A 24054-nucleotide genomic window follows, 5' to 3' on the forward strand; every position below is an offset into this window, starting at 1 on the left:
CCATTGGGACAAAACCAAGAGGAGGGAAAAAGAGTGCAAGTCACACACCTCCAATGATGTCACTTAAACGGCTTGAATCACAACCAACGTGGTTGAACAAGCTTCCGGTTTAAGGCTGCCTTCAATGTGTTGTAGAAGTGTGTTGATAGCTTGATTCAACAACTTAGTCTTTGATCTTGTCAGTTGTCCAGTACCAACTTGCAATGACATATCCTCTTTAGTTCCAAGTGCTTCATGCTCCTTAGCTCCCTGCATGGTCGAGTGCTTCCTTGGTGCATTAGTATACTCGATCACATTGTCCTCCTGGTGGTCGAGCATGTGGTCAAGTACATCATCTGGTTCAGCATCAGCATACTCGATCGCGTTGTCCTCCTGGTGGTCGAGCATGTGGTCGAGTACCTCCTCTAGTTCAAGCTGTTCCTTAGTTCCTTGACCCAAGCTTCCCATGATCACATCAGAAGTATTAAGTCTTCTTTAAACCTTGAATCATGTCGCAATTCTTTTCGTAGGGCAGATAAAGCTGATTGCTGTGAGATTCTTGGGAGCTTTGACAGCACTCCTTTGAACTTTGTGATGAAAGCTCGAAGTGACTCACTTGACCCTTGCGATAAGTTCCAAAGATCGGCATCCGAAACGCTTTTATCCATAAGGATGGAATATTGCTTTAAGAATACGGCTGATAGTTCGTCGAAATTGCTGATCGAACCCGGCTCTAATTGGGTGAACCACATTAGAGCTTGGCCACATAGATTTTCCGAAAAAAGCTTGCAGTAACCTGTGTCCTCATCAGCTTCATCCAATTCGACTCTTCCAGCAGCGATCAGAAAAGCTGCGAGATAGCTTTTTGGATCCTCCAATCCGCTGTAAGGGTCCAACTTGAGTTTCCGGGAATCTTTGATCCTTAAATTTGCAATTCGCGAGATGAAAGGTGTTCGCCTAGCTTCTTCAATGACTCGATTGATGTCTGGCTCCGAACTTGTAGCTTGATGAAATTTTGATTTCATTTCTTTTAATTCCTGGCTAACCTTCCTCATGGTCTCGAACTGGTCGAGGTTCTCCTGCTCGTATTGAGCTGCAAGTTGTTCTTCATCTCCGAGCTGTGTCTCTTCTTCCAACGTCTGAGCTACATTATTAGTAGCACCGGGAGTTGTTTGTCCGCTGGTTTCATTTCGTGCAGCGGAACTTGGCGAGTTGAATATCCCTCTTCGGATTTCCACAAGGTTTCCTGCACTTAAAGAGCGAACACGAGTTTGTATAGTATTGACGTTTTGACTAAGAGATACCTGGGATGTTTGCAATGTATCGACGGCCTTTTCCACATCCGAGAACTTTTGTGATATGTCCGACATGGTTTGCTGCATAGCTTTGAGGGTTTCGGCCAATGATGTCTCAACGGCGTCTCCTCCGGACATTGTTGCTTATCTCGGAAGTGTAATAAAGAAAAAATCTGACCACTCAAGAACCTTCTCTCCCCACAGACGGCGCCAAAATGTGGATGTCGGATTCACACACTCAAGTATTTTTATTAGTAGGAAAGATTATTCTTGAGGGACAAAAAATAAGAACGTAAAAGGCTTATGAATACAAAAATTGCTATCGTATTTCTTGCTCAAAAAGAGATCTCCCCTTTACATGGCCATTGGCCTCTATATTTATACATAGAGAAACGACATTAAAATGAGTAATTAAGTACAATTATTCCTTCTTAAATGTGTCTGTTTTGATTCCTTGATTTTAATGCTCAACGTTTGAATTTGAGTTGACTCTGGTCTTTATGGGCCTCGCCTTTCGGCCCAAATGTCCTTGGACCGACTTAACCATGACCTCGTCTCCGGACTCGTGTCAAGATGCAGTCACTTCGAATTTTCCTTATGGTGGTTACCACTTCGATTGTTCTTTTGACTCGTGGGTCTGATGGGCTTTATCCTTTATGGGCCGCTACCTGACTATGTGGCAATCTTTGGTTGGTCTCGAACTTCTGGTGCGGGATCCGACACCAACTAAACCCAATATATATATTAACTAATCTTTCAACACTTTGTGGATTGATAAAATATTCATGCTTAATATAATTTTAAATAAAATTCCATAGTTCAATGAATCTGTAACAAAATCAAGAAGTGACGTAATATAATTTTGGAACTATATTCATATTGTGAGCTCAATGGATAAGAATTGATTGTAGTATTTGATGTCGGCAGTTACAAGTGTAGTTAGAGATATAAATGCAATAACTCAAATCGGACATGAACTAATCATTTTAACTTATCTAAAGAGACCACCGACGAATCGTTTTAGGTCTTTCACAAAGTTGTACTTCGATTTCTAGGCTTTTCGTGTGAACACACGTTTTTGGATATTTCAACACGTGATTCATATTTCGTTACATGCATTTAAAACATAAATAATATATCTTTAAGTCTTTAACTGGTTGACCAAGAAAAAAAAAATCTTTAACTTAGTGATTTTTTGTACTACATATATAAAAACAAAACCAAAAGAAGTATTTAAAATTTATAATATTAGTGAAGCTAAATCAATCAACGTGTCATGAAGGTCTAGTTGGTAAGGAAATCTTTGGTGTTGTCCATTTCCCCACGTGTGTCACTATTTGTATGACGGCTAGAGAAAGACATGTTGGATTAGCCAGTGACTCCGGACTATATAAGCCTCTCTACTAAAAAAGATAGGGACAACACAATTTGATTACAGTGAAGAAAACAAAACTGGCGAACCAACGTGAGTCTAACGAAGAAACCGGCAATGGCCAATACTATTACAATGCCGAAGAAATAACAAGAATCATAAACGAGCCAGAATATTATCCCCCGGGTTACAACTTCTCTACCACCGCGGTATCGGCCATGGTGTCCATGCTGACTAATGTAGTTTCCGGCGAGACCACGGCTTCTGCCACGTGGACGACGGGTCACAAGAGAGAAAGAGAAGAGTTTACTTTGCCTGCTCAACCATTGCTTAAAGGTTCAGCTGGTATGAATGTTTTTCTAAACATAACAAAAATATATTTTTATTGAAAGCACTAACCAATGAAACATTCTTTATAATAAAAAATAAATAAAACAGTAACAAAAGAATGTGAAAGCTCAAAGTCCTTGGAGAGGCCAAAGAGATATAGAGGTGTAAGGCAACGACCATGGGGAAAATGGGCGGCGGAGATTCGAGATCCACACAAGGCGACGCGTGTATGGCTGGGGACATTCGATACAGCTGAGGCCGCTGCAAGAGCCTACGATGCAGCGGCGCTTCGCTTTAGAGGAAGCAAAGCAAAGCTTAATTTCCCTGAAAATGTAGGAACTCAGACGATTCCAGGAGATTCTCACTTCTTGCAAAACTCAATGCAACCTCCTCTGACATACATCGATCAATGTCCAACTCTATCATCTTACTCTGGATACATGGAGCAACAACTACCATTAGTAGGCATGTCGCAGCCAACAGAAGAGGAAAGTCACTTTTTCACGCAACCATGGACTGAATATGATCAATACAATTACCCCTCTTATGGTTAATTAACATGATCCGTATTTATTCTTGTTCAATCTGAGGTTTCATCACTCCTATTACAACTTCAATCTGATTCTTGCCTTCTTGGATATGTCTTCGAAAGTTGTGAATATACATGCATGGGTCTGTATATAATTTGTGATTAAAGTCTTGTAATTAGCGTGTGATTCTACATTACAAGATAAGAAAAGGATCCATGTGTTACCTAAAGTCATATTTATTCCCTTTATAGTAACCAATAAATTTCTACTTTCTTTTAAAAATTATTTTTGCCGTCTACAATTCACACACACTTCCAACTTTAAAGGTTACGACACGGTCACAACCGTAACACAAACCATTATACTAAAAATACCGATAAAATTTTATGAGTAACCATATCAATCATTTGATAAAACCACTCATGGAGTAGCCATATTAATAAAAGCAATCAATTTGTCTGAATAACCATATATCAATCATTTATTGAAAACGTAATGAAATTTCGCCTCTTGAGGTAGCTTCAAGTGAACATGTTAGTGTGCTATCGAATGACATGTTTTGTGCACAAATCCACTGTAAATTCCAAGTCTCTTTTAGATTTATCTGTTGTCGATCTTTTCTTTTTATACATAGTGTTGTGCGCAAATAATGTTCTTTAAAAAAAATGAACGTGATCTCTTAACGCTATCTCTTACCGCATTTCACCATATTTCAATCACACTAACAACTAATAAAATCACAACTAAATAAAACTTTAGTCACCAATAATACTCTTTCATTTCTTCAAACTCCTCACTAAAATATAGTTTATAAAACAATGAAGGTAATTTAAGAAAAAAAGAGAAATGATTTAGTACTTAGATATGTGGTTAGAGGAAAATGATATACTACCATTTTTCGTTTTCACCGTTTAAAACGTTAATTTTTTTTATCAATAATAAAATTAATAAAATTTTTATGTTTTTGAATTTTTTTCATATATAACTCTTTAAACATATCTAAAATTTTTTAAAAAAATCAAAACATCGATATTACTAATCTGAAATTTTTTTTTTTTAGAATTCATTACTGTGTTAATATTATACTCAATCTGAAATGTCTTTTGTTTTTTTTTTTTGTCAACCACATATTTATTAAAAAGCTCCATAGTTGGTTACCCAATTAAGAGAAGAAAAATTTACAAAAGTAGTTTCAGAAAATAAAAGTCTAGAAGAACGGGCTAAACAGTCCGTTTTTAAATTAGAGGAATAACGGAAAATGTATTTTTTTTTAGCCGCCCAAAGAAAATGAATAAAACCTTTATCTAATTTTTAAAAACATCTGTTAGGCTTTAGGCCCAATAACAAAATTCGGCCCACATTTGAGAATACACAAAACCTAGACAGTCTTACTATAAAACGAAACTAGGGTTTTCAAGATCATTTCTCTCTTGCAGTCCCATCGTTGGAGCTTAGAAGCCGTCGGCACAAGGTTCGTCTTCCTCTAATCCCTTTCCTCTTCCTTAGCGTGAATTCACCAGAAAATGTATATCTAGCTTAGCGATTCTGTCTAGTTTAGCGAATCTCTGGAAGATACTTTCGAATCATCACTGTGTTTGCGTTTTGTTTCTTGCTCTAATGGTGTTGTTGTATTAATATTGATGTAGAAGAAGAAGAAGAATGTCTCACAGGAAGTTTGAGCACCCAAGACATGGTTCTCTTGGTTTCCTTCCAAGGAAGAGAGCTAACCGTCACAGAGGAAAGGGTTAGTCTTTTTTTATCAAATGTAGATTCATTGTTACTGAAATGCTTATTTGGGTTTTCATAAAGTTTCTCTCTTTTTGCTTATTCACCAATATTGAATTGAAAACCTGTGAATGAAATGGTTAATTTGATTCAAAAGGTTAATTCTTTTATGGATTTTTGCTTACATGTTGTTGTTGGTTTATCAGTGAAGGCTTTCCCTAAGGATGACCAAACCAAGCCTTGCAAGTTCACAGCTTTCATGGGTTACAAAGCTGGTATGACTCACATTGTCAGAGAAGTCGAGAAACCTGGATCTAGTAAGTTATTTTGTGTGTTTTCATTCTGATTTGTTTTGTTGAGATTCTTGAGATTTAAAGTCTTCAACTTTGTGTTCTAATTGTTGTGTAGAGCTTCACAAGAAGGAGACATGTGAGGCTGTTACCATCATTGAGACACCTGCTATGGTTGTTGTTGGAGTTGTCGCCTATGTGAAGACCCCAAGAGGTTTGAGGTCTTTGAACACTGTCTGGGCACAGCATTTGAGTGAGGAGGTTAGGAGAAGGTTCTACAAGAACTGGGCTAAGTCTAAGAAGAAGGCTTTCACTGGGTACGCTAAGCAGTATGAAACTGAGGAGGGCAAGAAGGGTATTCAGGCTCAGCTTGAGAAGATGAAGAAATACGCAACTGTTATCCGTGTTTTGGCCCACACTCAGGTAATTTTGTGCTTATTGAATGTTTGTGTTGATGTTAACATCTTCTCCATTACGTTCTTACTGACAATTCTATTTTATCTCTAACTACAGATCAGGAAGATGAAGGGATTGAAGCAGAAGAAGGCTCACATGATGGAGATCCAGATCAATGGTGGTACCATTGCCCAGAAGGTTGACTTTGCCTACAGTTTCTTTGAGAAGCAGATCCCAATTGAAGCTGTCTTCCAGAAGGATGAAATGATTGATATCATTGGTGTGACCAAGGGTAAGGGTTACGAAGGTGTTGTTACCCGTTGGGGTGTTACCCGTCTTCCTCGTAAGACTCACAGGGGTCTGCGTAAGGTTGCTTGTATCGGTGCGTGGCATCCTGCTAGAGTGTCTTACACTGTTGCTAGGGCTGGTCAGAACGGTTACCATCACCGTACTGAGCTGAACAAGAAGATTTACAGGTTGGGCAAGGTTGGTACTGAGGCACATTCAGCCATGACTGAATATGACAGGTCAGTAGAAATTTCTCTGTTCCTGTCTGGTTATGATTACTTATTTGGTTTGTATTATCACATTCACTGATGATAATGTTTTGGGTATGATGTAGGACTGAGAAGGATGTGACTCCAATGGGAGGATTCCCACACTACGGTGTGGTGAAGGATGATTACTTGATGATTAAGGGGTGCTGCGTTGGTCCCAAGAAGAGAGTTGTAACTCTCAGACAGTCACTACTCACCCAGACTTCCCGTCTTGCCTTGGAGGAGATCAAACTCAAGTTCATTGACACCGCCTCCAATGGGGGACATGGTCGCTTCCAGACCACCCTGGAGAAGATGAGGTTTTATGGTCGTACCAAGAATTAAGAGTTGTTTTATCGTAATTCTTCTTAGAAAGTTTTATGTTTTGGTTATCTGTTGCTACTTGTCTCAGAGAGATGTTATCCTTTAAACAATGCTATGCAGTTTTCTTTTGTTTTAGTTTGTTACATTTTTGGAAGACAAATGATTTGCTTCTCAAGTTTTGTGACTTTTGATGTGTTTATCATTTATGAAAACCAACCAGGAGCATACAAAGACAACAAATAACGTCTTTAGTGAGGATCTTGAACGTTGAAACCGTCTTTAATGCATTTGTTTTATGGATCTCGTCTAGAAACAGTACTGTTTTGGAATTATCATTTAAAAATCGATCCAAAACATCTCAGTACGCCAAAGATGAAACAATTATGAATCATGCCTGGCTTCCACCATTGAAATCGCATCTCCTGCCACCAAAAGGCAATACCGTCTCATCGATCTACCAAGTCTTGCACATTGGAAGTTCATCATCCATTTGGATGATTCAAGTTGGTGATTGAAGTAGCAATGAGTTTTTTCCTTGACAAATCTTCTGCTAATGATTCAGCATGGAAACAGCAGCCAAAAAACATTTTCTGAGTCTTCTTCAGGTGAGAATTTAGGCGAGCTTTCAATGCTCGTGCACCACTTTTTTACAGACTGCCAGTTCTACAAAAAAACTCGCGGTTTTACGCTTTCTCACTTTAAAATATTCAAAAATTCACTCCATAGACGAGTCCACGAGTCTGTTTAGTCCAAAATGTTTGGTCTCTTGTTTAGGATTAGGTTTGATTTTGTGCTTATTTTGGAACAATAGTTCATTCATGATCAAAGAATTCTTTTAAATGACCGACATTTACTAGTCGATCTTATAAGACCATCAACAATTCTTTCAAAAACAGTCGATAACAACCAACCCCTGTGTTACGAACTAATGGAGACTAATGGAATGATCTTCCATTATGAGAACCTTCTTCATCAAGCGAAGAGAGAGACCGCAAAGGCTAAGAAGGAGGTTGATGAACTTAGATTAGCCAACCAATCTGAGCGACTTGAGCGGGAAAAAGCACTCGAGTCATCTTTTGAAAATATGAAGAAAACTCTAGCAGCTAACGAGCAACGCATCAGAATTGCGAATGCTGAAAGAGATTATGCGAGGTCTAATGCTCTTCGCTTGGAGGCTGAGATAGAGGAGAATACGGCTTTGTTCGAAGAAGCGAATCAAGAGATCGAGCTTTTAACTAGGAACAGGGCTCGCGATATCGCTGAAGCCGAACATAATGCTCGAGAAGAGATGAGGGGATTCGGTAGGCAACTTATTCAATTTGTTACGAAGTTCATCAAAGACGAAGAGGTCTGGACTAAACTTCTAACAGATCGAGCCGAACTGAAGAGCAATCTAGACCTGATTAAGGAACTAGAGGCTGGAAGAGTTTCGTTCGAGAGTGAGAGGAGCGAAGTTGCTGCATGCCGAACTCGCTGTGGTTGAATCCGAGTTATCCTTGGCTTCCCGTCCTACTCTCGATCTGAAACAATTTTCTTTGGTATTTGGAGATTCCCCCTCTCAATTCGAGGTAGGTGAAGGTTCTCGGCCACACGAGGGTTCTCCCGAGGCAGAGGAACGATCTTAAAGAATTGTTTTGCTGTATCCATAAGGACTAATCCGTTTGACGGAAATGTTTTTTTTTTTGATTAGTGTGATTGAACACCATTATGTATATATATATATATATATTTTTTTTTTAAAAAAAGGTAAAACGTTTGGATGCGATTCTAGGTTTGCAAGTCCTAGCCCACCAAAGAGGTTTTATGAATTGTGAGAGATGAGCTGATCAGGCCCACTTGCCTTTTTTAAAGAAAAAATCTTAACAAGTATTTTTCCTCGGTCTCTCGGGTGCGAGGATAGAGCTCGGCTTAGGCTTTTTATCGAGGGATAAGGTTTTTACAATTCGTGAGAATTTTGTCATAAGAATGACTAGGTAATGGTTTCGATCATGACCTAAAAAATGGCTCCAAAAGTGTTGGGCCATGTTTTAATTGGACCCGAAATCTGCTTTAGCAGGTCCATTATATATTATTCCTTTAAAGAGTCCGAACGCTTTTTTGTTTTAAAAAAGAATCCTGAGAGACTCGTAGTTTTTTGTAAGAAAAACGAGACTATGCCGCTATCCTCTTTCAGATCTAGCTCAAGAGTAACAACCTCAAGCGGGGATCCGCTGTTTGAATCCGAGGACGGATTTTCCCCCCAGGGAGTTATTTACTAGGTCCTGTGTTACGACCTAGTAAGTAAATTAAAGAACAAATTGGATACCAAACCGAACTTGTCTGAGACATTTATCATGGAAGGTCTGCACGACACTTTATAGCTTCTACAAGCAAAATATGCAGAGAAAGTATACAAAAAGAGGTTCACACACTAATATAAAAACACCAAAAACAATGGATGATAGAACAATATTACCATCTACCACTACGCGTCTCTCGACCATTTTCTTTCTTATGTCTTTATTACCATTAAATGTTAAGCCCATGAAATCAAGACAAACAATTAAAACCAACACGTTGAAAAGAAAAAAAGAGAGCACAAGAGTATTAAGTTAAAAGCAACATACATTCATTAATCCTCATCAAACCCTAATGTTATTAGAGAAGAGAGAAAGAGAGAGAGGCCTTTCATGATTTTAAATCGTCTGTAGCTGGGAGAAGGAGATTCTGATAATTGATCCGCCTAGAGAAGTCGCGTGCTTGCACACCAACGCTTCCGCAGCTTCCTCCTCGTTCTCAAACTGCACCAGAGCTTGCTTTTTCCCGTTCATCTCAAACACTTTTGTGTTCACTATTGCACCGTGTTCTTGGACATGGTTCATCACTTCCTCCTCTGTCACGTCTTGAGGAAGTGTCGATAGGTGAATCATCTTTGTAGGGGAGCAGCAATAGCGGTAGTTCTTTGCAGCATTGCGGTTGAAGCGGTTCAGGTTAGAGTTTACGTAATCATGAGAGTCTGTGCCTGGTGTTATATTTGGATGCTTTGAGAAGTTTACTTCTAGCCGCTTACCAAACAGCACCGCTCCCTGCAAAGAAACAAAACATAACACAAATAAGCAGCAATTCCATTTATTTAACTCGAAACTTATCCCAAATACATTCTCGAATGCGTTTCTATCCACAAAACAGGGACACTGACAAACCTTGAGGAAATGTACTGCAAGTTCGGCTTGGAAACCATCGCCCATTTGGACAAGGGCATGGTCAGGTTTGTTCCGAAGAAGCTTAATCCTTACAATGTTCCCGTAAAGAGAAAATAGATTGAATAGCTTATCCTCATCAATACTCTGAAACAAATGAATCTGGTAAGTCTGGAAAATATTGTAAGAAAAACCAAGTTGTCAAATGCAAAACGGGAAATGACCAACTTACATCTGCATTCAGGTTGGAGACAAGGACTGTACACCTATCATTTGTGCCGGTTATACCCGGAGGCAAGCCTCCTCCAAAGGCCGCTGCAATCGCAGATGTGTTTGCCATCTAGTTTTTAAGTAACAGCACACAATGAGATTAATTATGCACAAATCAAAACTTTTCACGAAAAAAAGAAATCAAGAATGGACAAGGAGGTTAGATCAAAAAAGGGGGAAAACTGAAGAAGAGATTCTGGCGATATCTTGACCAATCTTGACCAAAAAGAGTTGCTAAAACTGTGTATCATTACCCACCTGAGGATATGCCACTGGAAAAAGAAAAATATGAATTAGCAAAAGACAATAGTATAGAAGAACAACACATAGAGTTACTATCATGTAAGGCAACATACCTCCTACATCACCATAGCCAGGCTGCAAGAGAAGAAAATCAGAACTTTAAGACGGTATAAAAGGGTACAAAAGCATATGTAGTTAGTTAGTAAAGCAGGTCATACATGCGATGAACGGCCTTTTTGCTCCGCAGGCAGGTTTGGGTTTGTATAATCTCTATTTAAAGGCAAAGAAAATCAGATTTCTGAACACCAATATAACATCAAATTGTATAACCGTATAGAAGATGATCAATACCTAGATCGATCATTGTTGTAATTTACTTGCAGCTCCTCAAGGCTGAAAATGAAAGACCAGGTCAATACTCACAACACTAGAGTAAAACAAAAAGTAGAAACTAACAACGTAACAATAGATGTATTCAATAACATATGCAAGAAAAAAGAACATACTTTGAGAACTGGATATCCAACTGACAACACCCATCATATATGTTACGACCCTGCCACAAAGTAGAAGACATATGTTATTTTCAGTTATTAGAAAAGTAAGGCAGACCTAGAATTTGTTTTGGTAACTTTTTTAAAAAGTCTTTAGACAAGTACCTGTAGAGCAGTTCTAGCAGAGGCAGCACACTGTTGTACCTGATACTGTATAAGAGCTTGAAAACCTAAACAGTCCACAAAGAAGCTTATAGTTAACAATCATCAAACTGATAGATGGAAATACAAAGTTTTGACAGCAATATTATAATAAAGAGGCCAATAAGATGAAACAGACAAATTTTCAAGTAATTCTCTAAACAAGACAAATCATTTACAAGAAAGCCAATGCAATATAAGCTAAAACGAATAGAAGAGAGAGATAGAGAGGAAAGAAATGCGTAGAAGCTGACCAGCAGACTTCTGGAAAGTGACAAGCTTCTCGACAAATCCATAGGGAGAAAAAACTTGATGCAGCACGTCAACAGTAATTGGATACAGCATGTGATGGATTGTGACTAAGAGAATACGATTCGGCTGTACATCCACCATCCCACAGCAACCACCAGTCAGATAAAAGACGGAAAGAAGATAGAAAGAAAAGAAAAGAAGTGAATTAAGGGCAAAAAGAGAAGTGACGGTTAAGAACCACGAGGTAATTTAAGCTCCTCATTTGACATAAATGTAATGAAAAGACAAGAAGATTAAAACAACATGCTTTGCTATAATGACACTAAACGGGTTATAATTACAAACCTCATCTTCCCGTCCATGAATATTCTGCTCTATCGTTGTCAATTCTTGGTGAGACGAGAATTGGACATACACATTCCTACCTCTACAATTGAAAATACATCAAAGTAAAGGGTTACAAAACAGCTATAGCAAACAGAAGGCAGCAGAACAAAAATAGAACTCTGATAGGTCACAAACCTTATGGTTGGCTGAACATTAGTAAAAAACTGAAGAGCACTGATTGCAGAAGAAACATCTTGCATTTGAAGAAGAGCCTTCAAAAAGTAATCTCACATAAGTCATAAGTTTCCTCAAAAGAAACAGACAGAAACAACAAGAAAGTAGAGTTCTTTAAGAGACCTGATTCTTTGCCCTGAGCATCACAAGCTTAGTTATAACCCCAAATGGTTGGAAAAGCTGAAGCAAATCATTCTGATAAACGAGAAGAAGAAACAATTAAACTTAACCTAAAACAAAAAGGGTTAAAGACAATCAATAGAAGGGTTTTTATCTTTACTTCAGAAATCTCATGACCAACATTACGAACATGAATGACTTTGGAAGATTCCGCCATTACAAAACCTGAAAAACAAAGACAAACCCATCAAACTAAACTGAGAGTAGGATACATCAATCAATCAATTTTCCCGCTCAGAGAATCAAAATCAACACTTTTCAATTTCCAACTTCAAAAAAAACTAGATTCAGAAAAGAAAAAAAAAAAGATTTCCCCTGACTCCAATCAAAACACAAACATCAATCAAACAACATTGGAAGAAATCGATGACAGGAATCGAACCAAAGCAAAAGAAAAACATCAAAAAAAGTTGTCTTTCCAAATCGCTAGGAAACACATACTCAGAGACAGAGATGAAAACAGACAGAGAGACAGAGAATTTGGCTTGCCTGAGAGAAGAAAAAGAGAGAGGAAAGAGAGAGAGAATCTGAGAGTGTAGATCGAAGGAAGGAAGGAAGGAAGAAGCTTGAGATTGAGAGGGTCTCTCGTCTATATGTCTCGTCGTCAATGCTTTAACCCTATCTACTAATTTATCTTATACTCTCTCTCGAGTTTTTCTCTCTCTTTTCGTGCCTCTTGTCTCTTTCAGCCAAACCCTTTTTTCCATTTTTTTCTAACTTTCACAATAACCTTCTACTACTTTGAGAAGGTTCTTTTTTTTTTTTTTTATTACTTTTGGTGTTATGCTATTTTATTTACTTTTAAGTGAATATTAGCAAAAACGTGGACTATTTTTTAAAATTTATTTATTACATATAAAGGTTTATCTTACTAAATATGTATAAGTTTTTTATTCAATGTTTTTGTTTGTTTTTAGTATATGTGTAACTTTGTTACTATGTTTTAATATGTGTAAATTTATATTTGATTTAGTATTGAATATTTTGCCTTTTATGTCAAATATTGGCCAAAGATGTTAAATTATATTTTTTTTGTTAAAAATATTAACCTTTCTTAAATGAAAATTTTGTTCAACTATTTTTGTATTGAATTTTAGACTAATCATCGAAACTTTATGTAAGATCCGGATATTCTTGCCAATTAACTCAACATTAGGTTGTGAAATCATACTTCTTTTACAAATTCAATTAATTTAGATGTAATCACTCAACGCTAGGTTGTGAAATCATATTTTTTCTACAAATCCAATTGATCCTGAAATTGTAAATCATGAGATGTAAGGAATAAAAGTTTTACCCTTAATAAATATCGCAAGTGCACATTATAGTCACAATAGTTATTAGGGATCGAATTCACAAGGACCAAGTAAGCACACGTTGAACTGTATTGGTTTAAATTAAGCTAGGATGAAAAAATAGTTTTTTAAAACTCATAGTTTAGTAGATATAAAATGAAATAATTAAAATAATAAATAAAATCAATTAATAAAAGATAATGGGCAAAGAGAATCACGAAAGTTCATGATAACATAAACGACAATGAAATAAGATTGCATTAAAAACCGTTATTGAACTCAAATCACAATTATAAAGCTAACCTACTCTCTTAGTATTAACTATTTATGCAATGAATTTTCTAAACCATAAACTCTCGTTTGAATCTAGCAAATCAAGGAAGCATTAACAAGTCCAAGTTTGATTTGTTCACAAAACACCTGAACTTTTCGAGAATATGTTTCGTCAACTGAGTCGTTTTATTGAGTCAAAAATTTGTTGAAAATTATGATCTTTTTGTCTAGATTATTGGCTGGTTGATTAATAATGCAGATTCAATTCAAATCCGACTATTAGATAATTCAGAAGGCTGGCCGATAGACCAGAGGACGACCACATTTCCAACATAATCCGCAATGCATGAGCTAATTTTTGTGCTCTTCCTTTTACCTCGTCAACACTATTAGTATTTATAGAGCTTGACTCCTTGTTCATACCTGACAAATGAGACAAGTATAAAAAACGTGATGGTACTTTTCTCCCTCATAAAAAAAAGATTGAGCTGATTTTCTTTAGAGTAAAGGGAAAGAAAAATTTCCGATGATCCGATTATTTTACTAAAAGGAATGATCGCATAAAGGTTGGAAGAATGTTGAGGATATTTTTCTCAAGATATGAGTATTCCTTTGTCCAAAAAAAAGAATGATCTGAAAAGAATAAGTCTGGGAGAGAGAAAAAGTACCAAAATATATGAAAATGATTAGTTTGTCATAGTATAGTACGAGAATAGCTAGAATACTAGCTTTATTATTGAGACCCAGCGATGAAGGCGATTGGATATAGTGTTGGTGTCGGATCCCGCACCAGAAGTACGAGACCAACCAAAGATTGCCACGTAATCAGGATAATGGCCCATAAAGGATGAAGCCCATTGGACCCGTGAGCCGAAGGGATGGTCGAAGTGGTTGTCACCATTTCGAGAATCCGAAGTGACTGCACTGTGACACGAGTTCGGTGTAGAAGACACGGGTAAGTCGGTTCAAGGACACTTGGGCCAAAAGAGGCGAGGCCCATGAAGATCAGAGTCAACTCAAATTCAAACGTTGAGCATTAAAGCCGAAGAATCAAAACGGACACATTTAAGAAGAAATAATTGTACTTAATTACTCATTTTAAATGTCGTTTAGCTATGTATAAATATAGAGGCCAATGGCCATGTAAAGGGGATCTTCCTCTCAAGAGAGAAATACTATAGCAATTTTCGTATCAATTTACAAGTTTTTACGCATTCATTTTTGTCCCTCAAGAATTATCTTTCCCACTTAACAAAATACTTGAGTGTGTGAATCCGACATCCACATTTTGGCGCCGCCTGTGGGGACATCAGGATTCTTGAGTGGTCAGATTTCTTCTTTTCTACATTTCCGAGATAAGCGACAATGTCCGGAGGAGACGCCGTTGAGACATCATTGGCCGAAACCCTCAAAGCTATGCAGCAAACCATGTCGGACATATCACAAAAGTTCTCGGATGTGGAGAAGGCCGTCGATACGTTGCAAACATCCCAGGTATCTCTTAGTCAAAACGTCAATAATATACAAACTCGTGTTCGCTCTTTAAGTGCAGGAAACCCGGTGGGAACCCGAAGAGGGATATTCAACTCGCCAAGTTCCGCTGCACGAAATGAAACCAGCGGACAAACAACTCCCGGTGCTACTAATAATGTAGCTCAGACGTCGGAAGAAGAGACGCAGCTCGGGGATGAAGAACAACTTGCAGCTCAGTACGAGCAGGAGAACCTCGACCAGTTCGAGACCATGAGGAAGGTTAGCCAGGAATTAAAAGAAATGAAATCAAAATTTCATCAAGCTACAAGTTCGGAGCCAGACATCAATCGAGTCATTGAAGAAGCTAGGCGAACCCCTTTTATCCCGCGAATTGCAAGTTTGAGGATCAAAGATTCCCGGAAGCTCAAGTTGGACCCTTACAGCGGATTGGAGGATCCAAAAAGCTATCTTGCAGCCTTTCTGATCGTTGCAGGAAGAGTCGAATTGGATGAAGCTGATGAGGACGCAGGCTATTGCAAGCTGTTTTCGGAGAATCTATGTGGCCAAGCTCTAATGTGGTTCACCCAATTAGAGCCGGGTTCGATCAGCAATTTCGACGAACTATCAGCCGTGTTCTTAAAGCAATACTCTATCCTTATGGATAAAAGCGTTTCGGATGCCGATCTTTGGAACTTAACGCAAGGATCTAATGAGTCACTTCGAGTTTTCATCACCAAATTCAAAGGAGTGCTATCAAAACTCCCAAGAATCTCACAGCAATCAGCTTTATCTGCCCTACGAAAAGGATTGCGACATGATTCAAGGTTTAAAGAAGACTTAATACTTCATAAACCAGACACAATTCAGGATGCACTCTTCCGCGCAAACAATTGGATGGAGGTAGAAGACGAAAAAGAAAGTTTTGCCAAACGGAATAAACAAGAAAAGCCGGCAATCACCGTCCCTACCAAGAAGTTCGAGCCTAGAGAGAGCAAAGGACCAAGGAAGTTTGGGTCGCAACCCTTCAACAATTCCGTCGGGAAGCAATTCCAAGGGAAAGGAAGATCAAACACTTGGGTCCGTGATGAAAGTCTATATTGCGACATTCATAAAGTAACCGGACATTTAACCAAGGATTGCAGCGTTCTTAAAAAGCACCTCGCGGAGCTTTGGGCTAGTGGCGATCTTTCTAAATTCGATATAAAAGATTTTGTGAAGGAATACCACGAAGCAAAGGAAAACTCCAAAGATCAAGATTCCAAAAGACCAAGGTTATCCAACGAGGAAGAACCAAGGAGTTCGAAGGGGAAGATCAATGTGATTCTAGGAGGTTCCAGATTTTGCGGAGATTCAATAAGTTCCATCAAAAAACATAGACGAAATGTCTTACTCAAAGCAAGCTTGAGCGAAGAAATTGATTTTCAAGGTGCTTCAATATCATTTAACGAAGAAGAAACGCGGCATCTCGAAAGACCGCATGACGATGCTCTAGTCATTACTCTTGATGTCGCAAACTTCGAAGTATCAAGGATCCTTATAGATACAGGCAGTTCGGTCGACTTGATCTTTTTAAGTACTCTAGAAAAAATGGGAATCAGCCGAGGAGACATAGTAGGACCTCCGTCTTCATTAGTTGCATTCACAAGCGAATCAGCCATGTCTCTCGGGACAATCAAGCTACCGGTCCTTGCCAAAAAAGTATCGAAAATTGTGGACTTCGTCGTCTTCGATAAGCCCGCAGCTTACAACATCATCCTTGGGACTCCCTGGATTTATCGAATGAAAGCAGTTCCCTCTACATACCATCAATGTATCAAATTTCCAACATCAAATGGGGTGGAAACAATTCGGGGAGACCAAGAAGCTTCACGGACTTGTTACTTAGCTAGCCACCGTATGAAGATTCAATAGCAACTAACGAAGCCCGCAAAAGAAGGACTAAAAACAAAATTTCCTAGTGGACAGAAGAAAGAGGATGTAGTAGTCGAAGTGATACTGGAAGAAGACAAGCCGGACCGGAAAATTAGAATTGGAGCAACTTTGACTGGCCAAATAAAAGAAGCTTTGATCGAACTCTTAAGGAAAAACAAAGCATCGTTTGCATGGTCAGCAGCGGACATGCCGGGCATAAATCCGAGTATAATTTGTCATGAACTAAACGTAGATCCAAGCTTCAAACCGGTGAAACAAAAAAGAAGAAAGCTTGGAGTGGAGCGGGCAAAAATAGTAAACGACGAAGTGGATAAACTCTTGAAGATAGGGTCCATAAGAGAAGTGCAATATCCGGAGTGGGTAGCAAATACTGTCGTTGTCAAGAAAAAGAACGGGAAAGATAGGGTTTGCATCGACTTTACAGACCTAAATAAAGCATGTCCCAAAGATAGTTTTCCGCTCCCGCATATAGATCGACTTGTAGAGTCCACCGCTGGAAATGAGCTGTTAACGTTCATGGACGCCTTCTCGGGTTATAATCAGATAATGATGAATCCCGACGATCAAGAAAAGACGTCATTTATCACAAATAGAGGTATCTACTGTTACAAGGCAATGCCTTTTGGTTTGAAAAATGCAGGAGCGACTTACCAACGGTTGGTGAACAAAATGTTTCACAATCACCTCGGTAAGACTATGGAAGTCTACATAGATGATATGTTGGTTAAATCGTTGAAGAAAGAAGATCATGTTAAACATTTGGAGGAATGTTTTGATATTCTCAATAAATATCAAATGAAGCTGAACCCGGCGAAGTGCACATTTGGAGTCTCATCCGGAGAATTCCTTGGCTATATCGTGACAGAAAGAGGGATTGAAGCCAATCCAAATCAAATTAACGCCTTTCTAAACATGCCATCTCCGAGAAACTTCAAAGAAGTACAACGGTTGACTGGGCGGATTGCGGCCTTGAATCGTTTTATCTCAAGATCAACAGATAAGTCGTTGCCTTTCTTCCAAATTCTAAAAGGGAACAAAGGATTTCTTTGGGATGAGAAGTGTGAAGAAGCTTTTGGGCAGCTTAAGGCATACTTAACCACTCCACCAATACTGTCCAAACCAGAAGTGGATGAAAAACTTTACTTGTACGTATCAGTTTCAAACCACGCGGTTAGTGGAGTCTTGGTTCGGGAAGACCGTGGAGAGCAGAAGCCAATTTACTACGTGAGCAAGTCAATGACGGATCCGGAAACCAGGTACACAATGATGGAAAAACTCGCACTCGCGGTGGTAACTTCGGCTCGGAAGCTGCGTCCATATTTTCAATCCCATCCGGTTGAAGTATTAACTAACCAACCACTCCGAACAATACTTCATAGTCCAAGTCAGTCCGGACGTTTGGCGAAATGGGCGGTAGAATTAAGCGAGTACGACATAGAGTTCAAAAGCCGGATTAGTATGAAGGCTCAGGTCTTAGCAGACTTCCTGACCGAACTACCAATACCTGGAACGATAGAGCAACCGGAGAACCAAACTTGGAAATTACACGTAGACGGGTCTTCAACAAAACAAGGATCCGGGGTGGGAATCAAGTTGGAATCTCCAACATCAGAAATTTTAGAACAATCATTCCGATTGTTATTCAATGCCTCCAACAGCGAGGCAGAATACGAAGCCCTTATTGCCGGACTTCGACTAGCACAAGGAGTTGGAGCTAAGGAAATATTGGCTTATTGCGATTCGCAATTAGTAGTTAACCAATTTAATGGAGACTATGAGGCTAAAGATTCAAGAATGGAAGCATACCTCGAAATTTGAATTAATCCGTATACCTCGGGGAGAGAATACAACTGCAGATGCACTTGCCGCATTGGCGTCAACGTCAGATCCTGAGTTAAAGAGAGTTATTCCAGTAGAATGCATCTCGGAGCGAAGCATTCAAGACAGCAAGGAAACCCTCGTCGTTACAAGGTCTCGAGCAGCGACACGCGACCGTGGCGAACCAGAGATCGAACCGCCACCCAACAAACGAAGAAAGTCAAAGGGATCAAATACATCTAACAAGGAACCCGTTGTCTTAGCTGAAGAAATGATTCCAGAAACGATGTTAGAAACCGAGCCATTACTCGAGGAGAATATTCTTGAACCAAACGAACATCCCGAACCAGAGCCACGGATATTTCACAAAGTTGACCAAATTCCGGCTAAAGACTGGGGGGCTGACTGGAGGGAGCCAATAAAGCACTACATCACGACAGGCGAGCTCCCAAAGAATAAATGGCAGGTCAGGAAAATGAAAGTCGTTAGCGCGAAATTTTGCCTATCAAAAGATGCGTTATATAGGCGAGGTGTTAGTGACCCTTACCTATTATGCATTTTTGGGCCCGAAGTCGAAATCGTCATGAGCGAAGTGCATGAAGGATTATGTGGAAGTCATTCATCAGGAAGAGCTATGGCTTTTAAAGTTAAAAGAATGGGGTACTTTTGGCCCACTATGATCACAGATTGTGTTAAGTTCGCCCAAAGATGCAAGCGCTGCCAACTCCATGCGCCATTAATCCATCAACCGTCGGAGTTATTCTCCTCCATTTCCGCCCCATACCCATTTATGAGGTGGTCAATGGACATCATTGAACCATTGCACAAATCAACTCGAGGTGTACAGTACCTTTTAGTTCTTACGGACTACTTTTCGAAATGGATTGAAGCTGAGGCGTATGTTGGTATCAAGGATTCGGCGGTGAAGACCTTTATTTGGAAAAACATTATATGTCGACATGGAGTTCCGTACGAAATAGTCACTGATAATGGACCACAATTCATTTCACACGAGTTTGATGCCTTTTGTGCGAACTGGGGAATTAAAGTTAGTTATTCTACTCCAAGATATCCGCAAGGAAACGGTCAAGCCGAAGCCGCGAACAAGACGATATTAAGCAATCTCAAAAAACGCTTAAGTCATCTAAAGGGAGGATGGTATGAAGAACTCCAACCCGTCCTGTGGGCTTATCGTACAACCCCTAGGCGACCTGACAGGAGAAACTCCATTCTCTTTGGTTTATGGCATGGAAGCGGTAGTACCAGCTGAACTCAATGTGCCCGGACTTCGTCGAACAGAAGCACCGTTAAATGAGGAAGAAAATTCAGCAATGCTTAAAGATTCTCTAGACACCATAAATGAAAGGCGTGATCAAGCTCTAATTCGGATCCAGAATTACCAACAGGCAACAGCACGGTATTACAATCCAAAGGTTAAAAGTAGGCCGTTCTTCGTGGGAGATTACGTATTAAGACGCGTCTTTGACAACAAAAAAGAAGAAGGTGCTGGAAAACTCGGTATTAATTGGGAGGGACCTTACATTATTACCGAGGTAGTTCGAAACGGCGTTTATAGGTTAAAAGACCTAGAAGACAATCCAGTCAAGCGACCTTGGAATGTGATCAACTTAAAGAAGTTTTATGTTTAAAAGCTACATGCATTGTTTATGTACATGAACTACGATTCGGCTTGATCCCGAAATGGGTACGTAGGCAGCTCGAAAACGAGTTCAGCTATTAATAAAATTTTTGTTTTATTTCTTTATTAAAGGAAAACGGTTCGGCTATGCGAACATACAAGACATTGGAAATAAAGCGTTTATTCAAAAAAAAAAAAAAGACGAAGTGTCCCTCATCGTACACTTCGAACTACGAAATCCTCGTTGACGAGCAGAACACTTCAATTCCTTGACCAGCAAGATCGAGGATTGACATCATGCAGTCCGGAACTCGAGCGAAGTCAGAGATTCCAAGCTCAATCCACTCTCCGGGGTGAGATTCAAAGATGTGAAGATTTCTTGACACCGTAGTAAGCCTGCGTAGCATCCGGTTAATCCTCTTCCGGAGCCTCCTCTTTTCCGACGTAAGCTTCCGGTGTTGAAGTTCAAGTGCCTCTATGAGCGCCGTCGCTGTTCCTTGGTCTCTGATTGGGAGATCCCTGATCAAAGCACATGGGGCTCGGATCTGAGATCTCGAGAAGCCGCGAAGTGGGGAAGGCTGCCTGTTTGGCTCATTTGAAACATCTTCATTCATCATTCCGATTCTGGAGAAGTCGGGCATAGATTCTGAACAGCGAAGATTGAACTCCATACCTGCTAAAATGAAAAGAAGGATGAGAAGTAAAGGGAAATCGAACCTATAATTTATAGGAACCCCATATCCTTAGCAAGCTGCGGATTTTATCCAAGGAATGGAGTGATTCGCGGAGAGATTTATGCCCTCGAATGGATCCTGCATTAAAAGACGCATCTCCAAGAATATTTGGAAAGAAAGGAAAGTAGCAAATATTTCCATAAATAAAAAAGGCCGAAGCCCATTACGAGTTTTTAAAAAAAAAAAAGAGAGAAGTGAGGAAGTTAAAAGAACATTTATGGGAGAGGCTCAGGAACAGGCTCCTTCATCGCCGGTTTAGTTTCCGAAGTGGACGCCTTGTTTGTGGCATCCACTTCGGAACGATCCCGAACGCGTTTCCGGCAGTTGCTGGCCTCCTCCTCCAAGTCCTCTTCCTCTTCACTGTCGGACGGAACGGCGCAGACAGGGGCGTTCACGGGACCCGGGACTCCTCTAGCGCGGAGATACATCCGAAGCATCTTCGGGATCTCAGCAACGGAGTCGAAGTTCCGCCACTCCCATTGAAAGGGATCGCTCTCCAGGGCCCGTATCTTCCTTTCCACCCGGGCGATGCGAGCTTCGAGCGTCTGCCTTTTGAGTCCCAGCCGCTGCCTCTCTTCACACAAGCGACGGTGCTTGTCGGCAACCTAACATAAGAATGAGTGAATAAGATGAAGCAAAAAGTTTTTAAGTCAAAAACTTTAAATATTTACCTTGTCGATGAAGTCGCAGGCCTCTTTCTTCTCCTTTGAAGGGAAGTAAAAGACGGCGTGAGGAAAGAGAACGCCGGCCGGTTCAAATCCGTCGCCGGACAAGAAAAGTGGGCTGCCGGGATCAACGGGGGCTACTGTTTCGTTTTCCATTCTTAAAATATTTCTCAAGTGAGATTCTATAGTCATGTTTAATAAAGCCTAGAGGTAGGTAAGCCTTTATTTATAATGATTTAGGGTTTGTCTTGAAACCATAAATCCATTAATGGTAGCGTTTCCGAGTGGGTTAAACCATTTTTGGAAAATCGAGAAAAGGCAATTATTGCATTAAAAGACGAGCCGTTTTCTTTAAGAAGGGAAAGAGCAACCGTCGCATTAACTGTAAAAGTTTCTAAGGCCCAAGCCCAACAAGTTTACCGAGTTGACTAAACCCGAAGTGGGGAACTCGCTTTAAGCCGAGCTCAGCTCTCGCATTTTAAAGAGAAAGGTCTGATCAGCCTAAAAATCTCGAAAGCATTGCCACAAGGCCACAAAAGGTTAAAAGCGGACTTTGCAAACCCGCATATAATTTTAACTAAACCCCCTTGGGTCACAACCTAGAAAGGTTTAAAAGCCTCCTAAGGCAAATATCTTGTTCAAAAGCAACAATAAAGCCTCCTTAGGCCAAAAATAAATTAAGTCTTAAAGATAAAGGGACAATCCCCAATTTAAAGTGGACACAGCCACTACGGAGTAATCTCCACCCCGGACTCCTGCTCAGCAACCAAAGTTTCATTCACCTCCTTGACTGGTGCTTGATCAGATGAAGCTCCCTGGCCACCCTCCGCGGTACAACCAACCTTCGGAGTGATCTCTGGTACCATTGGAGCTGCGGGCGGGACAACGTCTTCCGTCTCACTTGAACCTAAAAACAATGATTCCAGTCAATCAAAGGTACAAGGTAAGAAAAAGGTAAGCCACAGGTGCCAAGCGTTACCTGCCCAGTCTAAACCCGATTCACTGATAGGAGGTGATTCAGTAAAGAATGCCTCGAAGTCAAGCGGGTTGAAGACCGAAGTGGGAAGAGCTGCTAAGCGACTCCGTTTTTCGGAAAGGTTAGTCGACAGCTCGGTCCTTTCTTGCTCCTCGGAGAAATCTGCTTCATGGATTTGGTCCAGCAGAATCAAGTTGCTTTCGTGCTCCTTGATGTCTGACTCCAAGTCCGACCTAGCTTTCTCGGTTTGCATGAAGCGAATGGCCCCTTGGATCAATTCCATCCCGCATCCCTTAACCTCCTTTCTGGCCTTCGATGCCGACCTTGCCAACTCAGAATCGCGCAACTTGGCTAGCGCCTTGTACTTCGCGTCAAGCTCGATAAGTTGGTTGTTCAGGGTGTCGGCGGTTGATTCGGATTCGTGAAGTCTACCCTGAACAACAGACAGTTCGTCCTGGAGTTTGTAATTCCGGTCATAGTAGTCTTGCAGTTCCCCCTTTACCTGCGCCAACTCCGACGTCAACCTATCGACCTTATCCTCCAGATCGTGCTTAGAGCCATCAGAAGAGTTGAGGTCAGCCTCAAGAGCTGAGAATTTCTTCTTCCACATGTCAATCTCCTTCTCCCGTCCGATGACCAACCCTTCGTAATGTTCGATCATATCGTTAAATTCGCTCTGAGCCTGGCATTATACATGAACCAGGGATGGTGAGTCAGTTCGCAGAATGGCAATGCAAAAAAAAAAAAAAAAAAAAAAAAACGGAACTAACCCGAGATGAGTGGTGAGCGTGAAGCAAATAGCGTTCACGAATTGCAGGGCGCCATTTGTTGAAATCTGGCAAGATCGAACCCGAACGGGTCTTGAAGCATCGGAAGACGCTGCCTTCTGTCTCCATAGCTGCGAGGAAGGAAGAATTGTAAAAATTGGAATTCTAATAAAGACAAAAAGTTGAAGTATGTAAGTCACCAAACGTGAAAGTGATTTGACTTGAGGGACAAGAGCAGGTTTTAACCTCGAGGAAGCATCTCGAGATTCAGAGTCTCCCTTTTTCGGAGACGCACTCCGGGCAGTCTTTCCACTATCAGGCTGGG

At 40.2% G+C, this 24054-nt stretch overlaps 3 protein-coding genes across 4 annotated transcripts; 2 read left to right on the forward strand and 1 right to left on the reverse strand.

Annotated features, from left to right (window-relative positions):
* Positions 1–2685: 2685 nt before the first annotated feature.
* Positions 2686–3735, forward strand: LOC110225455 (ethylene-responsive transcription factor RAP2-6). 2 transcript variants are annotated; one of them, XM_021015255.1, is made up of 2 exons: positions 2686–2991; positions 3085–3735. In XM_021015255.1, exons 1-2 carry the CDS (start codon positions 2865–2867, stop codon positions 3528–3530), a joined length of 573 nt encoding a protein of 190 aa, XP_020870914.1. In that variant the 5' UTR covers positions 2686–2864; the 3' UTR covers positions 3531–3735. The 2 variants fall into 2 exon arrangements, with proteins under 2 accessions (XP_020870914.1, XP_020870915.1); XM_021015256.1 differs by having other exon boundaries at positions 2691–2982.
* Positions 3736–4833: 1098 nt separating this feature from the next.
* Positions 4834–6976, forward strand: LOC9330004 (60S ribosomal protein L3-1). Its single transcript, XM_021012768.1, has 6 exons — positions 4834–4977; positions 5153–5250; positions 5438–5548; positions 5640–5944; positions 6035–6444; positions 6540–6976. The coding sequence occupies exons 2-6, from the start codon at positions 5166–5168 to the stop codon at positions 6796–6798; spliced, it is 1170 nt and encodes a 389-aa protein (XP_020868427.1). The 5' UTR covers positions 4834–4977; positions 5153–5165; the 3' UTR covers positions 6799–6976.
* A 2239-nt stretch (positions 6977–9215) lies between these two features.
* LOC9327317 (polypyrimidine tract-binding protein homolog 3) lies at positions 9216–12795 on the reverse strand. Its single transcript, XM_002893897.2, has 15 exons — positions 12647–12795; positions 12258–12322; positions 12101–12172; positions 11939–12015; positions 11762–11843; positions 11419–11542; positions 11129–11193; positions 10976–11025; positions 10821–10862; positions 10688–10739; positions 10583–10604; positions 10485–10498; positions 10189–10296; positions 9960–10103; positions 9216–9842 (listed from the first exon to the last, which is right to left on the reverse strand). Exons 2-15 carry the CDS (start codon positions 12312–12314, stop codon positions 9453–9455), a joined length of 1299 nt encoding a protein of 432 aa, XP_002893943.1. The 5' UTR covers positions 12315–12322; positions 12647–12795; the 3' UTR covers positions 9216–9452.
* Between the last annotated feature and the right edge of the window lie 11259 nt (positions 12796–24054).

Source organism: Arabidopsis lyrata, assembly GCF_000004255.2.
Source record: "Arabidopsis lyrata subsp. lyrata unplaced genomic scaffold ARALYscaffold_1, whole genome shotgun sequence".
NCBI lineage: Eukaryota > Viridiplantae > Streptophyta > Magnoliopsida > Brassicales > Brassicaceae > Arabidopsis > Arabidopsis lyrata.

What these genes read in the sequence shown, in the direction of transcription:
- LOC9327317 (XM_002893897.2), bottom strand. Translation starts at nt 12,314, where the DNA reads ATGGCGGAATCTTCCAAAGTCATTCATGTTCGTAATGTTGGTCATGAG. An exon ending in CTGCTAGAACTGCTCTACAG is followed by an intron (nt 11,026 to 11,128) that starts GTACTTGTCTAA and finishes ACTTTGTGGCAG; the next exon opens with GGTCGTAACATATATGATGG. An exon ending in TTGGATATCCAGTTCTCAAA is followed by an intron (nt 10,863 to 10,975) that starts GTATGTTCTTTT and finishes TTTCATTTTCAG; the next exon opens with CCTTGAGGAGCTGCAAGTAA.
- LOC9330004 (XM_021012768.1), top strand. Translation starts at nt 5,166, where the DNA reads ATGTCTCACAGGAAGTTTGAGCACCCAAGACATGGTTCTCTTGGTTTC. An exon ending in GTGTTTTGGCCCACACTCAG is followed by an intron (nt 5,945 to 6,034) that starts GTAATTTTGTGC and finishes CTCTAACTACAG; the next exon opens with ATCAGGAAGATGAAGGGATT. An exon ending in GCCATGACTGAATATGACAG is followed by an intron (nt 6,445 to 6,539) that starts GTCAGTAGAAAT and finishes GGTATGATGTAG; the next exon opens with GACTGAGAAGGATGTGACTC.
- LOC110225455 (XM_021015255.1), top strand. Translation starts at nt 2,865, where the DNA reads ATGGTGTCCATGCTGACTAATGTAGTTTCCGGCGAGACCACGGCTTCT. An exon ending in ATTGCTTAAAGGTTCAGCTG is followed by an intron (nt 2,992 to 3,084) that starts GTATGAATGTTT and finishes TAAATAAAACAG; the next exon opens with TAACAAAAGAATGTGAAAGC.